At 41.5% G+C, this 17393-nt stretch overlaps 1 protein-coding gene across 1 annotated transcript in view; it reads right to left on the bottom strand.

Moving 5' to 3' along the window:
• Window positions 1-17393, bottom strand: part of FREM1 (FRAS1 related extracellular matrix 1) — a 197898-nt gene that overhangs the window by 105589 nt on the left and 74916 nt on the right. The window contains exons 6-10 of the mRNA XM_044272263.1: window positions 8758-9081; window positions 7664-7772; window positions 6683-6814; window positions 2167-2511; window positions 77-219 (exon numbers count right to left, since the gene is read on the bottom strand). Coding sequence (XP_044128198.1) covers window positions 77-219; window positions 2167-2511; window positions 6683-6814; window positions 7664-7772; window positions 8758-9081 — 1053 coding nt within the window. The remainder of the gene's footprint in view (window positions 1-76; window positions 220-2166; window positions 2512-6682; window positions 6815-7663; window positions 7773-8757; window positions 9082-17393) is intronic.

Below are 17393 nucleotides of genomic sequence, written 5' to 3'. Positions count from 1 at the left end.
TCTTGTTTGCATTTGCATAGGAGTAAAAGCAATCATAGGATGTGTACACATTTGTTGAGAGGCTAGCTAGACATACCTGAGGACCAGACAGGTTAGGAGGGGTATGACTATCACATAGGATAAATTCAAATGAATCTTCAAAAATTTCTCCTCCAAGATGCTGATAGTAAATGATGCCATTGAATAAGTCTCTTTGTAGGAAAGTGGTAACAGGATAAGCTTGTCATAGAAACAAAGAACATAGCCATGGGTTAAGATGGATAACTACAACAACCACAAAAAATAGCTGTTTGCTGTTATGGCACCCAACAGGTGAGCTTTAGTGTTAGGACCCGTCTTATAGAGATTGCCTTGGCGTGTGGCAGACGGGCTCAAATGATTTTGTACAAAATGTATTTGCTAAGCATCTCTAAGTTATTAGCATAGCATTTACAATGTAATATACCTTTGTACTCTACCTTTGGTTTGTAGAGTGCTGTTGCACTATGTGTTTGTTAAATGTATATTTGCAGCCACATTGCGACGTGCACCTGCGCATTGGGATGTGCTGACCCCCCCCTTTTGTGTTTCTAGTATTATATATAGGAGTAGTGGCTGACTCCTATATGCTGGGTCATGCACTCCCTTGGCCTCTTCTGCCTCACAGGCTGATTTTAATTAGCATGAGTATATAGTCTGCTCAACATGCATGCTGGTATTTATAGTCCCTGGATTCCATGAAGGCGATTTTGGCTCCACACAGATATGGATCAACAGGGGCCCAGCATGTATGTGGGACCTGCATTTCCTGGATTTCATGGTCGCTGTTATGGCACCCAACAGGTGAGCTTTAGTGTTAGGACCCATCTTATAGAGATCGCCTTGGCGTGCGGCAGACGGGCTCAAATGACCTATCCAGAGGATAGGTCATTAGTAAAAAATCATTTAAGGATCTGTGCAGTCTCTTGCTCCATTGTTTCTAGGGGAGTATAATGATGTAATGATGCATTTTAGGGTGGTCCATATGGTAGCGCATTTAATAATTGTTATGCACAGAGCTCCCCCTAGTGGTAGCTACAGGCAGCCAGCTTTATAATAGATAAGAAGCAAATTTAGCAATTTATTTTTTGCGAGTTGTGTGGTGTAAATACATTGAGAAATATGGTGTTCAGGATGAGCACAATATTTATGAAGCACCTTTTCCACTTTTTCCAAAATAGGCTAAAGTGAGTGGAGGGTGCTCTTTTTTATTCCAATTTTCTTTAATTCAATTTTTTACGCTTAATTAGAAAAACAATTTTAATCTGGGAAGTTGCGCTTTGTATTCTGCATTGCATGGGAATGAGTGGCACACATGTATTGGGAAACTGGATGGGGCAGGGGCGCCCATATTAGATTTGATTACACCCCTGCCATGAGGCCTATATCTAACATTGCAAAGTTAACATTAGTTATACACATCTACATCTTCTGATATGATAACCCATTATCCAGGCACATTTTCAAGATATGGCTTTCACAACTATTTTTAAAGCTTTCCCAACATATGAAAAACATTGAATAAGTCTCTATTTTGTTCACAAGTGAATCACAGTGTATACAGGGACTACAAGGCTGCCAACAGGCCCTGGAAGGGGCAGGGGCAACTGCGAGGGCACAGGACTGCACATTTTCCACGAAGTGGGCAGCTTATGGGAGTTTCTGGTGGTTGTGGGAGTGAGCCTGGGCAGTCCCAGGGACCGGGTTTAAATGTCCCAGGATTGTTGGCAACTATGGGACTACATAAGCTGTATATGTTTCACAATCACACTTTAAGGCCTCATGCACACTACCATATGTATTTTGTGGTCCACAAAAAACAGATCCGCACAAAATACGGATGACGTCCGTGTGCATTCCGTATTTTGCAGAACGGAACAGCTGGCCCCTAATAGAACAGTCCTATCCTTGTCCGCAATGCGGACAATAATAGGACATGTTCTATTTTTTTTTGCGGAACGGACATACGGGAAGCGAAATGCACACGGAGTAACTTCCGTTTTTTTGCGGACCCATTGAAATGAATGGTTACTCATACGGTCCGCAAAAAAATCCGGAATGGACATGGAAAGAAAATATGTTTGTGTGCATGAGCCCTTAATAATGAAGTGGCATTTGTTGAATAAGTAATGTTACTTCAAGTAATACCTAAGGCATTCTGTCCCGGTTTCTTCATGATGCTTCCAGCCACTGACTGCTTAGTGATATTGAAGCGAATATAATCATCGCTGGAGTCCATGTCAGAGGCACATAGCATTGAGCCTTGAATGAGAACAGTCTGTCCTTCCAAGAGTTCAATGACTGTGTTAGTGATGAGAAAAGGTGGGCTGTCATCTTTAGGAAGGATATTAATTGGGAACTTGTGGCGAATGCTGTGACGTCCATCAAATATCCTGAACACAACAAAATCCTTGGTAGTGTCACTGTCATCATGGTGATAGCAGACAACTCCATCCTGTATGTCTTTAACGGTGAACATGAATCCTTTTCCTCCTGGGTATGCAACAAAAGATTTTGTGTTAGTGAAACCTCAAATAATTTGTTTCAATAAAGTTATTCTAAACATATTCTACTGCAATAGCGATACGTGGAGCTTCAATATGGCCACCACTGAATGCAACATGCCACTATGTTTAATCTATGTGCTTCATAAGATATAGTAATCTACATATATAGAAAGATAACTCCTCCATGTAGTATAATCAGTTGTATTATACAATCAAGTCTTAATCCTGCTTATGTTAGTAGAGTATTTTTCATCAAGGCCCCTTTTCACTGCTCAACTGAGCAGACGATTGTCGGGATGGAAGCGTTCTTTCCCGGCAGTCGCCAGATAGCTAGCAGAGCTATTACATGTGGCGATGTCCTCCGCAGCATGGGGAGGAGCGATCACTATGCCATTGCTTGTCCCCATGCAGGACAGCGGTGTGCCGACGGCAGATTGTGATTACACAGCACGATCTGCCGCTGGCAAATCCAGATCTTTTAGGATTCTATCTGAATTGCCCGATGAATGAGCTCTTCAGTATTAGACTGCCAGATGATCACTAACAACCGTTACTACGAATGGTCATTAGCGATTATCTTCCCGTCTAATATACCCTTAACACAGACTAAAAAAAGAGTTCATGATTCCAAAAATATAGCTGCTTTCCTACAAACACATTGCCCTACCTGTCCACAGCTGGTGTGGTATTGCAGCTCAACTCCATTCACGTCAGTGAGGCTGATCTGCATTGCCTGGTACAAAATGTGAACAGGTGCATTTTTGGGCCATTTTCACTTAGGAGTGTGCTCACTTTTGTTGCCAGTGGTTTAGACACTAATGGCTGTGTGTTGGGTTATTTGAGGACACACCAAATTTACACTTATACAAGCTGTACACTGACTACTTTACATTGTATCAGTGTCAGATCTTCAGTGTTGTCCATGAACATAGATTATTAAATATTTACAAAAATGTGAAGGGTGTACTCACTTTTGTGAGAAACTGTATATATTGCACAATCGCACCTATTCTGTATAGCATAAAATGCCCAAATGGTGTGTTTTAGCCAACAGTACAATGCACATATGTGGATTTCATGTATGTAAAAACATAAAAACTTCTATACAGACACATGAAGCTCGATAATGTAGGCTCACACATCATTGCTTCCAGATTTGTTAATGTCCACTGCCATTTGTCAACGTTCCATACCAATTTATGTAACTTATTTGTGTAAAGGCTGAGCCACATAAATTACAAGTTTTAGCCTAATCTGTCAATTTTTCAGTTGAACGGTTTGTTCCGGGCCTGTGGAAATTCAATTTATTCTGAATATTTAATAGTCAGAGGATTACAGGCTATCAACTTCAATCTGACATCTAGGTGGATTTACAAGTCTGCTATTTAGGGTTTAGCAGAATTAAATAGGGTGACTTCTAACCTCTCCAGTGATCAAGGGGCTTAGAGAGCAGTGCAGTCCTGTGCTTCAACTCAAAAGACAGTAAGAGTCTCATGTTGTCCGTGTGGAATTCTGCAGATAATATGTGATTTACAAGACTCATGCATTTAATGTTTTAAAAGTGAAATGCTATTCCAGAATGAAATGAGACAGTTTGCGGCCTGAAAGAGAAATGGCAGGTGTGCTCCAAGATAGGACAACCTGCTGTTCCTGGCAGACATATGCTTCTAACCTGAGTAGGAGGCTTAGCTTGGATTCTTTATACTATTTATATATGGCTATGGCTATGACCAAGGACTTTGTCTGAAATGCGTAAGCTAGCTTATCTAGGTATCTTCCAGGGGACCGTTTTACGTATGTTCCAATAATGTCCAGTTTCTATTTAGGAACTTGCTCTGGTGCTGGCCTTTTGGGTTGTATTGAGATAGTCTGAACTGTTTTGTAGACTGTTCCCTTGTCTGATACAGATTTTTGTTCTAACCAATTCAAAGACTTTTTAATATTTTACATGCATGTTAAGTATGCACAAAATATATGTTAAGGTTCAGGCAAAAATCAGCAATTACTTTATTGTTTCCCTGTGTAAGAAAAGGTTGTAAGCATAAGTTGCAAGGTCACTTGTTACATGCATATGACATAATTTAGTGTAAAATGACTCATAGTCACTTTTTATGCCCTGCTTCTCCAGCTCCACGACTCCATCTTCCCCTCCCAGGTCTCGGTTCACTTTGCATGCACCATGTACTTACATAATGTACTGATGTGACCGCTGCAGTCAGTGATTGCCTCCAGACAATGTAGGCCGACACCTCTACATAACATAGGTGCATCAAGCACCAGCGCAGGGTTATTAAGACAGGCGCCTAAAATGCTGGTCTTTATAGATGACCCCATAAGTTTACGAATGGATTTAAACAAATCTATCTCAAATATATTTACAGAGGACTATTTACATTATATTAGACTATTTGTAAGATTTATTGATGATATGTTTATGATTTGGACCGGTACCGAAGTGCCATTTTAGAAATTTGTGGAGTATTTAAACACTTGTAATACTATAAATATGAGATTTACTAGTAGGATTAGTTCTACACATTTGGAATTTCTTGATGTTATGGTGAAGGTCCAAGGGGATTCATCAATGACAACAATGTTCAGGAAACCCACTGACACTAATTCATTCTTTGGGAGCGATACTATGGATAAGTCAGCGATACTATGGATCAGGGATTCTCAACCTGCGGCCCTCCAGCTGTTGTAAAACTACAACTCCCACCATGCCCTGCTGTAGGCTGATAGCTGTAAGCTGGATGGCGGCAGGTTGAGCATCCCTGCTATGGATAAGTCTACGGAGGATCATTAGTGGTGACAAAGAGTTCATTGATCAAGTGTTAAAACAGCATCTATTAGATAGAGGGTACCCAGAGGGGAGGCGGGGGGATACTGGATAGATCGTTTAGGAAAGCACTGTATTGTAATAAGGATTAGTTAGTAAATAGAAATAGAAGACGATCGAGGAGAATTGATGAACAGAGTGTTATTCACCTTTAGATATACTCCAATGGCTTCAGTAATTCGTAAAAGGATTTTTAATAATTGGCAGATGCTGGAAAGTGGTGTCAACTTGAAAGATAGAACAGCTCGCAAACCAATAATGGGATTTAGGAGGTGCAGGGCGATAAAAGATCATTTAGTAAAGAGTAGGTTTTGTAAGGAGAAGAAGACTTGGCTTGATAGATTGGTTCCTCAGGGTAATTACAAATGTTGTCACTGGTCAGCCTGTAAATTTATGTTGAGAACAAAGTATTTATGTGTAGGAGGAGTCCACCATGTAGCATGACAGTTTATTTTTTGTAAGAAGGAACATCTAGGTATGGGATAACTTGCCCCTGCCCCAGATTTAAAGAACATAAAAGGTCAATAGGTTGATAGAACATATTAGAGAGGTTCACAGAGGTGACAGTGATATTTTCACATTTACTGGCCTGGAGGTAGTGCATATGTCATTACAAGCTAGAGGTAGGCACAGGTTCTTGTTGCAAAGAGAGCTGAGTGGATAATAAAGACAAATGCTATGGGCCCCTTGGGCTGAAATTATAAAAATGACCTTGCTGTGTTTATATGATTTGTGTTGTTTTTATGTGTTGTATATTGTAACCATTATGATGGTGGCAGGAGGGGCATATATTTGTGTACACACATGATGTAGGGGGCCTGATGAAGCGCAGTACGTGCAAAATGACCATTGCCTTGCTGTGGATGTGACCCGCATCTGGGTGTGCTTATTTAACAAAGAATACAGTGTCAATTTGTAATACGGTAAGTCCCATCGTTTATTTTCGATCTTTTTTGGAGATTGAATACTTTATGCCATAAATACACCACAATTCTGGCATAAACTTTTTTTTTCTCAAAGTAAGCCAACCAGAGATAGAGAAAGTGTCTATCTCTGCACCACATTTATCATCCAGACTGAGCCACTGTAATAAATTGGTCTACACAGTCTGTCTGTTCCTGCCATCTGCAAAATTAGTAAATCTGCTTTATTGTCCCTAAAGTAGTGGTATATGATTCCACTATATGGTATCTGAGGCTTTAGATTTGATGACTTGTCTATTGAATGTTTCGAAAAAGTTATATTTCTTAACTTTATATGTAATGCAATATTCATATACAAGATATTAATTGCAAATGAAAATGGATTCTCATTGTACCTCTTAGAGTTATCCTTCCATGGTGCAAGCCATCCAAAATCACTAGGCGAACTGCATTAATGTTGTCATTATCTACTACTTGAAATTGTTCCCATGTCATTGCTCGAGACTGACCTTCCAAGAGATCCAGCCCTAGGTAACATAAAAACAGATGAAAGGCAGATTCCTAGATTCATTCTGCAATCATTCTCCAATAGGGTAAAATAAAATTACAGGACTGATAATACATTCAACACTATAAGACCCATCCCATTTTGTGTGGAAATCAGAACCCCCAAAACACCCCTTTTAAAGCAAATTCTGTATTAACCTCTCTGAAGTGGTCCCAGTTACAAGACAGTACAGTACACTGAAGGGGCGGATTTGCCATAGACCCTACAGGGAAATTTCCCAGTGGGCCAATGCTCTTCTCTACCGCTGACCGGATGCTTAATGAGCTCTCAACACTAATTAACGGTGTGAGAATCAGGTACTCCTGTACCTAGCCAGTGACTGCACATGCCCTCCTGAATTCAACTGCTGTGGCCCACACCATATACAACTGGAGTAGGAGGACAGAAGATGGTAGCTACTGATGGTCACCACAAAGGGTCAGCTTTCGGGGCAGTATAGTGTGCTACACTGTGCTATTTGGCTCTGCTGGGATGGTATTTTCCATTGTATTGTTGACCCAGCCTACTTGGTTGCCCTGCCCTCTGTTAATTTGGACCTGCCTACAAAATGAGGCCACTTCCAGGGAGACTTTAAGTTCCCAGTCCGCCCTGGTACTCTCTAATAATGGGACAGTTAGAAAGTATGCTAAAACTGACTAATTTACTGGTTTGTACTTTTTATTTGCCTGGTTTTCTTTTACATGCTATGGTAGAAAACAAGGAATGTGGATGTGCTCCTACACAAATGAAGAATAACAGTAATACTCCCAAGTGTAATATATTGAGAAGTCTGTTGGTAGCGTGATGCCAACATATTTGATAAACTTACCCATATTCCAGGATACCCGAGGGGCATTTGTGTCAGCTGTTCTAACAGATATGTAAACCGTGATTGGTGAGCTCCTTTCAAAAAAGAAATCATGAACTTCTAATTCAACCTGAAGAAGGAGAAATAATCTTTGTTGTCAGTCCAAACATTATTTTTCACCAAAATGCGAGTTGCATACCTTTGTAATTATGTGAAAATCATTTGAACTTCATGGAGACATGTGTTCTAAATTATATCCATGTCCTGATAAGAATGGGGGTCAAACTTAATAGATGTATTGATAATGTTGCAAACCTAATGCTAGATATTGAGAATGGCTTAATTTTCTCTGATTTGCTTCCAGCTAGACTCAAAAGCCTCACTTTACTTGGTTGACTGCACAGCTGACTCTGTTCATTGTATTGTGAACAGAGCTGGTTACTGTAGTGCTGCTCCAAAGTGAATAATCGCCAGCTCCGTCCACTACACAGTGGATGGAGTTGTGTAGTTCTAGTGCTGGAGCTTCTGCAGGACAGCTGACTGGGATGGGTGCAGGGTGGACACCTGCCAATCGGATATTGGTGGCCTATTTTGAGAATAGCCCATCAATGATAAAGGAGTTGAAAACTCCTTTAAAGAAGCACCCCCACAAAAATATTTGTTCTCTGTTAGAATGATACAAACTGTGAACTGTAGTGAAGATAATCTTCTTACCAATGACTTTTTGTGAGTTATCCCCTCCCTTTTGATCCTCAACTGCGTCATGTGACAAAGACTGACTCTCCATCATCTTATGTGTGGACAGGAAGCCAGCTTCCCTATGTATTCCTATGGGAGCCTTAATATCAGTCTCATAGGAATGAATAGAGAAGTTACTGACATCGGAGATCAGAGTGTTGGTCACATGACACAGCTAAGGATTATAACGGAGGTTATAACTCACAAATACAGTCACTAGTAAAAAAATAAAAAAAATTAGTTTAATATTTCTTAACATTAATGTCTCATAGTAAATAGTGAACTATAAAGCAAATAAATTATTTTAATGCTAAAGATTTAATAAAAAAGCAGTAAACATTATATCTCTAGTCAACAGTAAGTTGCAAGTTTGTTACCTCTATGTTTCTTCTTTCAACATGACTGCTGTTTGGTGGTTGATATGCAATGAGCATGTCATTGAGATCTTTCCATGTGAAGGATGTAATAGGCTTGGTATGATCACTAAGATGAGTAATGAATCCTTTATGAGGAGGGACTGTGATGTTGAAGACTAGCAGGGGTTTGCTTGTTTCGCTGTCCTCTGCATCAAGTGCTGCAGTGGTGAAGGGAGTGAGGATGAACTGGTCCACTTCTAAAATAAACATTGACATGAAGGCTGCTTTGGGGATCTGATTGGGTAAAGCATCTCGAATGTGAATGGGAATCCATGCATGTTCAGACTGAAAAAGATACTCAGTTATGTCATAAATGGTAAAACGCAAATTATTTAAATATCTAAAAAGATGTGTCATTAAATTATAAGGATTAATTGTGGTTAATCACTTGCCTCAGAGCTCACGTGTTTGTACAGCACATGATTAGGACATTACTAGCACCGACTTGTTGTTCAAGCACCTGTGACTGTTGAGGCCAATGATTGGCAACAGTGGTCATGGGACAAAGTCCTGCAGGGGTACTGCTGTGGCCATGGCAGAACCACTGACAGATGAGTGTTTTGTATTTGTTTTTTACTTAGGTACATAGGGTTTATGAACTTTTTGGGGCTGTCACTTTCTAGGACAGATAACCCCTTTAAACCTCTCATTTTAAATTACTAGAGGTATATATTTGGTTTTTCTCCTCTGCATGAGATCATAAAACACATGATTGATAATAAACATGTTAAACCTACCCACACCATGCTATAATAGTAAAACTGTGAGAAAGTTGCAACACACTGTACTTTAATGGAGCAGGGATGGCGTGGGCAGTGGGTACAGCCCTGTCAGCAGCATGTGTCTACTGTAATGGGTGGGATTGGAGATAACTTACATCTCTGATGCTTAACCTGTTGGATTTTACTGTCAGTAGTGACCACAGCACATAAGCAATTTTACAGAGAGAGACTCATCTGCAAGTGGAAACCTATTGCCAGGTCTGCTATATAAATAGAAGACTATTAGGCTGCCTGTCAGTGTACACTGACAGGCATAATACACATATGACAGTGTCAGTTAGTCAAGAAATGTGACAGTCTCAAAGACACTGAGTTACAGAAAGGTCCTAGACTCTATTTTATACTGAATTATAAATTTAATTAGTGCGATTTAAAATATATATATCTGCCAGCCTGATAAGGACAACCCAGCTCATCTATATATCCTTAGTAACAAAAAGTGCACAGGTCTAGCTTAGAGCCTTGACCAAAAAATCCCAAATTGAATGAAATGAATGAACTGATCCCTTATTGGGGATCAAAGGGAATAAAATGTAACATTTAATGGTAATAGATTAAAATAAATGGCACAAAAAAGGATACACAGAATATATATAGACAAGCCCATATGGGCCAAAAACAATTGCACGATTAAGCACCAATGTGAGTAATAGAACGTTCTCACCCGGATGGTTGATGGACGGACCGATCTGTATGGATGGAACCTGAGTGGTGATGCCACAGGAAAGGAGTCCGATTCATGGAGGGTGCTGGTCACTGGAGCGCGTGCATTAAGGATGGTACCAGAATATACTGGACGGTAGGCAAGGTCGGGAGTATTAGTCCCTAATGTGTCCCTGGTGGAGGGGGCTAGTCGACCCTACCTACCTATACGGAGTACTTGCTCCGCAAGGAGCGACCCCGTCAGGATACCTAACCCTGGTGCGGGCCGGTGTCCCTAGTAAGCCCTAAAAGTGTCCCGACGTGTCACGTTTCCGTTTAGAAAAACTCATCAGGGGACGTCAAAAGTACAGGGTGGCAGGCAAATTATTATTATATGATTTACCGCCTAGCCTGCGAATGCGGCAAGGAATATGTTGGTAAGACTATCCGAGAGTTTCGCAGGCGGGTGGGTGAACACCTTAATGATATATCCAAGAGCAAGGACACGCCAATAGCCAACCACATCCGCACTCATCACAACGGCACTGCCCATGTGTCTTTTATGGGCATTGACCGGGTCCTCTCGCCACGTCGTGGAGGAGATTGGGACCGGGTGATCCTTCAGTGGGAACTCCGCTGGATTTATTATCAATTATCTTAGATGTATTAATGGAGATAGAAATAAAAGACCAGGCTAGAGTAGATGGCTTTAGAATTCTATGGTTCAATAATACAGGAAAACGGAAGCCTCAGGTATAACAAGACAGTCAATCAATCACATATGGTTACTGTATATTAAAGGGGTTCTACAGTTTGTTTTAACTGATGATCTATCCTCTGGATAGATCATCAGCTTCTGATCGCCGGGGGTCCGACACCCGGGACCCCTGCCAATCAGCTGTTTGAGAAGGTAGCGGCACTCCAGCAGCGCCGCGGCCTTCTCACTGTTTACAGCAGGGCCAGTGACATCATGACTTGTATCAACTGGCCTGGGAGGGGCTAAGCTCTATTCAAGTGAACAGAGCTTAGCCAGTGATATTAGTCGTGACGTCACTGGGCCTGTGGTAAACAGTGAGAAGGCCGCGGTGCTGCTGGAGTGCCGCTGCCTTCTCAAACAGCTGATCGAACCCCCGCCTATCAGAAGCTGATCATCTATCCAGACGTCTTTTATTTCCGAAATTTATTTTCTCAACACATTTCTCCTACTTTGTACTCTTGGTTCATCAGGAGTGAACTTGTATATTTTTAGTGAACGCCGTGATGTCAAAACCTCAAAAACCTTGGCGGAATTGTGTGTTTTTTATTTAATTTTTTTTAACCCACAAAGAATATATTTTTTTTCCTGCTTTCTGATACAAGACATGGTAAATTAAGTGGCGACATTTAAAAAATGCATCTTGTCCCACACAAAAAAGCCCTCATATGACTATGTGAATGGAAAAATAAAAAGGTTATGGCTAATGTAAAAATGAAAATGGGCCCGGTCTTTAAGGGGTAAAAGGTATCAAACTACAATGTTTTATATTGCTTGCTCTTTTTGAGAACATCAAGGTTTTTGCACATTTTACATACACAACTCTGGGTGCCACATTATATATCACTGTGTTGCACATTTTACATACACAGCTCTGCTACACACACAGCTCTGAGTGGCACATTATATATCACTGTGTTGCACATTTTACATACACCGCTCTGGGTGCCACATTATATATCACTGTGTTGCACATTTTACATACACAGCTCTGCTACACACACAGCTCTGAGTGGCACATTATATATCACTGTGTTGCACATTTTACATACACAGCTGTGCTGTGCACATTATACATTCCTCTGTCGCATACAGCTCTGCTACATACACCACACACACTACTGTGCTGGATTCACACTATACACCTATCCAGGGCCGGTAGCGAATCTACATTTTCACATTTCTGCCCCTCATGATTTATGTCCATTTCTTGCCCCTTCATCATTTCACATTTCTGCCCCTCATGATTCATGTCCATTTCTTGCCCCGCCCCCATGTGCCAATATCATAGTGCCATCCTCTCCCCCTGCCCCCTAATGTGCCAGTATAAAGTGCCTCTCTCCTCCCCCCCTCCATGTGCCAGTATCATGGCGCCAATAGCCCCCTCCCCCGTGGCAGTAAAGTAACAGTCCGGTATTTAAAAAAATAAAAATAAATTCTACTTACCTCCATGTCATCGATGCGATGCAGGCCTCTTCCTCTTCCTGTATTCCCACCAGCCTCTAGTGTTGAAGATTTGGTGCTCATGTTCCTATTTAGCCTGTCTTTCAGAAAAGTTTATGATGGGATTTGAACTCATGACCTTCTGTATCAGAGGAAAACCACTTACCCACACAGCTATGACAGCTGTACAGCCAGTTACTTAAAAAAATATAAGATTCTACTGTAGATAACTTTGATACCTAGTGTACAATCATACACATGACAGTTGCCCCAACACACCCAGCTCTGCTACATCCATACACAGTGTGCTGGGGCAGCTGTCATGTGTATGTACACTGGGTATCAAAGTTACCTACAGTAGAAGTCACATATATATATATATATATATATATATATATTTTTTTTTTTTTTTGTAACTGCAGCTGTCATAGCTTTGTGGGTAAATGCCTTACCTCTGATGTGAAAGGTCGTGAGTTCGCATCCCAGGAGAAACTTTTCTGAAAGACAAATGAGATTTAAATACGTCTCGTAGTTCAGAGTGTGTGCTGCTGCCTCAGCCTGTCAGCTCTGCAGGGATAGACAGAAGACAGGGCATGCTGCCGGGTGCCGGGCCCCGAAGCAGTCGCTTCCCCTGCTTCCCCGTTAGTTACGCCACTGTCCGTACACATAGACTGGAACGTCACACATCTGAAAGGATCCTAACTGACTTACAAATTATTTATCAATCATTTTTAATTGTCAACATATATTAAATATATTAAATTAAATTACTTCATGCAATCCAAATTGTTGAGGATATTCCCCATGTAGCTGGCCAGCTAAGACCTGAGAGAGGGGAGGAATCAATCGCAAACACAGAAATATTTTTGTCTAATGTGCTTGTTGTCAAACCATGCATACAGAAAAACTGGCCATCCACTAAGTTAACCCCTGCTCCACTGTCAAATACTTCCATTTCCACAATTTTGGAATCTAGCGCCACCTTGGCAGGCAGGAGAAATCGGGTACTACCGGTAAAAGACAAAAGTACATTCTCAACTTCCCCATCCACACTACCAAGAGTGAGAAGAGGACTAGACACATTAGAACTTTTTTGTCCCTTTTCACCTTGATGTTTAACATAAGGACATATGTTAACAAAATGTCCTCCTTGACCACAGAAAAAGCTAAGTATTTTCTTAACCCTAAAGTTTTTATCACCTGGTCCAGGTGAGACCTGACCAAATTGCATTGGCTCATCACCAGACACGAGCTCAAGTGTCTCTTTACCCAGAGTGTCAGAGAGAGCGCTTCCCTGGATGATAATACGTCCTGAGCAAGAGGAACTTTAGATCTCTCCCTCAGGCGTTTATCAATACGCACTGCCCTCTGGATTTGCGTGAAATGCCAAGGTGTCCTTCAGGTTCTTAGACAGTCCTTGACAAAATTGACTACGAAGAGCTGGGTCATTCCACCTCCTAAATTCAGAGCAATAGATGAACGCTCTCCCTGCTGCAAGCAACACAACTTAGATTCGGCCAGGGAAACCCGATCTGGGTCATCGTAGGTAAGTCCCAGAGCTCTGAAAAAATTAATCTACCGACCAGAGGGATTGTGAACCAGTCGGCAAAGAGAAAGCCCAAGACTGAGCATCACCTTTCATAAACAAAATAATAATCCCCACTTTCTTGACTCACGTCCCCAGAAGAGCTAGGACGCAGTCTGAAATATAATTTGCACGATTCCCTGAACCGAACAAAGTTGTCACTTCCCCCGGAAAACCTATCCGGGAGATACGGCAGGACTAGTTCCCACTGCCGGAACCCACCACCTGTGGTCTCTGAAACTGTGCAACGGCCGTGCGGAGGTCAGCCACCTCCAAAGACAGCCCCTTCTTTCAACATGACTGCTGTTTGGTGGTTGATATGCAATGAGCATGTCATTGAGATCTTTCCATGTGAAGGATGTAATAGGCTTGGTATGATCACTAAGATGAGTAATGAATCCTTTATGAGGAGGGACTGTGATGTTGAAGACTAGCAGGGGTTTGCTTGTTTCGCTGTCCTCTGCATCAAGTGCTGCAGTGGTGAAGGGAGTGAGGATGAACTGGTCCACTTCTAAAATAAACATTGACATGAAGGCTGCTTTGGGGATCTGATTGGGTAAAGCATCTCGAATGTGAATGGGAATCCATGCATGTTCAGACTGAAAAAGATACTCAGTTATGTCATAAATGGTAAAACGCAAATTATTTAAATATCTAAAAAGATGTGTCATTAAATTATAAGGATTAATTGTGGTTAATCACTTGCCTCAGAGCTCACGTGTTTGTACAGCACATGATTAGGACATTACTAGCACCGACTTGTTGTTCAAGCACCTGTGACTGTTGAGGCCAATGATTGGCAACAGTGGTCATGGGACAAAGTCCTGCAGGGGTACTGCTGTGGCCATGGCAGAACCACTGACAGATGAGTGTTTTGTATTTGTTTTTTACTTAGGTACATAGGGTTTATGAACTTTTTGGGGCTGTCACTTTCTAGGACAGATAACCCCTTTAAACCTCTCATTTTAAATTACTAGAGGTATATATTTGGTTTTTCTCCTCTGCATGAGATCATAAAACACATGATTGATAATAAACATGTTAAACCTACCCACACCATGCTATAATAGTAAAACTGTGAGAAAGTTGCAACACACTGTACTTTAATGGAGCAGGGATGGCGTGGGCAGTGGGTACAGCCCTGTCAGCAGCATGTGTCTACTGTAATGGGTGGGATTGGAGATAACTTACATCTCTGATGCTTAACCTGTTGGATTTTACTGTCAGTAGTGACCACAGCACATAAGCAATTTTACAGAGAGAGACTCATCTGCAAGTGGAAACCTATTGCCAGGTCTGCTATATAAATAGAAGACTATTAGGCTGCCTGTCAGTGTACACTGACAGGCATAATACACATATGATAGTGTCAGTTAGTCAAGAAATGTGACAGTCTCAAAGACACTGAGTTACAGAAAGGTCCTAGACTCTATTTTATACTGAATTATAACTTTAATTAGTGCGATTTAAAATATATATATCTGCCAGCCTGATAAGGACAACCCAGCTCATCTATATATCCTTAGTAACAAAAAGTGCACAGGTCTAGCTTAGAGCCTTGACCAAAAAATCCCAAATTGAATGAATTGAATGAACTGATCCCTTATTGGGGATCAAAGGGAATAAAATGTAACATTTAATGGTAATAGATTAAAATAAATGGCACAAAAAAGGATACACAGAATATATATAGACAAGCCCATATGGGCCAAAAACAATTGCACGATTAAGCACCAATGTGAGTAATAGAACGTTCTCACCCGGATGGTTGATGGACGGACCGATCTGTATGGATGGAACCTGAGTGGTGATGCCACAGGAAAGGAGTCCGATTCATGGAGGGTGCTGGTCACTGGAGCGCGTGCATTAAGGATGGTACCAGAATATACTGGACGGTAGGCAAGGTCGGGAGTATTAGTCCCTAATGTGTCCCTGGTGGAGGGGGCTAGTCGACCCTACCTACCTATACGGAGTACTTGCTCCGCAAGGAGCGACCCCGTCAGGATACCTAACCCTGGTGCGGGCCGGTGTCCCTAGTAAGCCCTAAAAGTGTCCCGACGTGTCACGTTTCCGTTTAGAAAAACTCATCAGGGGACGTCAAAAGTACAGGGTGGCAGGCAAATTATTATTATATGATTTACCGCCTAGCCTGCGAATGCGGCAAGGAATATGTTGGTAAGACTATCCGAGAGTTTCGCAGGCGGGTGGGTGAACACCTTAATGATATATCCAAGAGCAAGGACACGCCAATAGCCAACCACATCCGCACTCATCACAACGGCACTGCCCATGTGTCTTTTATGGGCATTGACCGGGTCCTCTCGCCACGTCGTGGAGGAGATTGGGACCGGGTGATCCTTCAGTGGGAACTCCGCTGGATTTATTATCAATTATCTTAGATGTATTAATGGAGATAGAAATAAAAGACCAGGCTAGAGTAGATGGCTTTAGAATTCTATGGTTCAATAATACAGGAAAACGGAAGCCTCAGGTATAACAAGACAGTCAATCAATCACATATGGTTACTGTATATTAAAGGGGTTCTACAGTTTGTTTTAACTGATGATCTATCCTCTGGATAGATCATCAGCTTCTGATCGCCGGGGGTCCGACACCCGGGACCCCTGCCAATCAGCTGTTTGAGAAGGTAGCGGCACTCCAGCAGCGCCGCGGCCTTCTCACTGTTTACAGCAGGGCCAGTGACATCATGACTTGTATCAACTGGCCTGGGAGGGGCTAAGCTCTATTCAAGTGAACAGAGCTTAGCCAGTGATATTAGTCGTGACGTCACTGGGCCTGTGGTAAACAGTGAGAAGGCCGCGGTGCTGCTGGAGTGCCGCTGCCTTCTCAAACAGCTGATCGAACCCCCGCCTATCAGAAGCTGATCATCTATCCAGACGTCTTTTATTTCCGAAATTTATTTTCTCAACACATTTCTCCTACTTTGTACTCTTGGTTCATCAGGAGTGAACTTGTATATTTTTAGTGAACGCCGTGATGTCAAAACCTCAAAAACCTTGGCGGAATTGTGTGTTTTTTATTTTATTTTTTTTAACCCACAAAGAATATATTTTTTTTCCTGCTTTCTGATACAAGACATGGTAAATTAAGTGGCGACATTTAAAAAATGCATCTTGTCCCACACAAAAAAGCCCTCATATGACTATGTGAATGGAAAAATAAAAAGGTTATGGCTAATGTAAAAATGAAAATGGGCCCGGTCTTTAAGGGGTAAAAGGTATCAAACTACAATGTTTTATATTGCTTGCTCTTTTTGAGAACATCAAGGTTTTTGCACATTTTACATACACAACTCTGGGTGCCACATTATATATCACTGTGTTGCACATTTTACATACACAGCTCTGCTACACACACAGCTCTGAGTGG

This window comes from Bufo gargarizans, chromosome 1 (assembly GCF_014858855.1).
Source record: "Bufo gargarizans isolate SCDJY-AF-19 chromosome 1, ASM1485885v1, whole genome shotgun sequence".
Classification (NCBI taxonomy): domain Eukaryota; kingdom Metazoa; phylum Chordata; class Amphibia; order Anura; family Bufonidae; genus Bufo; species Bufo gargarizans.
This window is presented reverse-complemented; position numbering and strand designations above follow the sequence as displayed.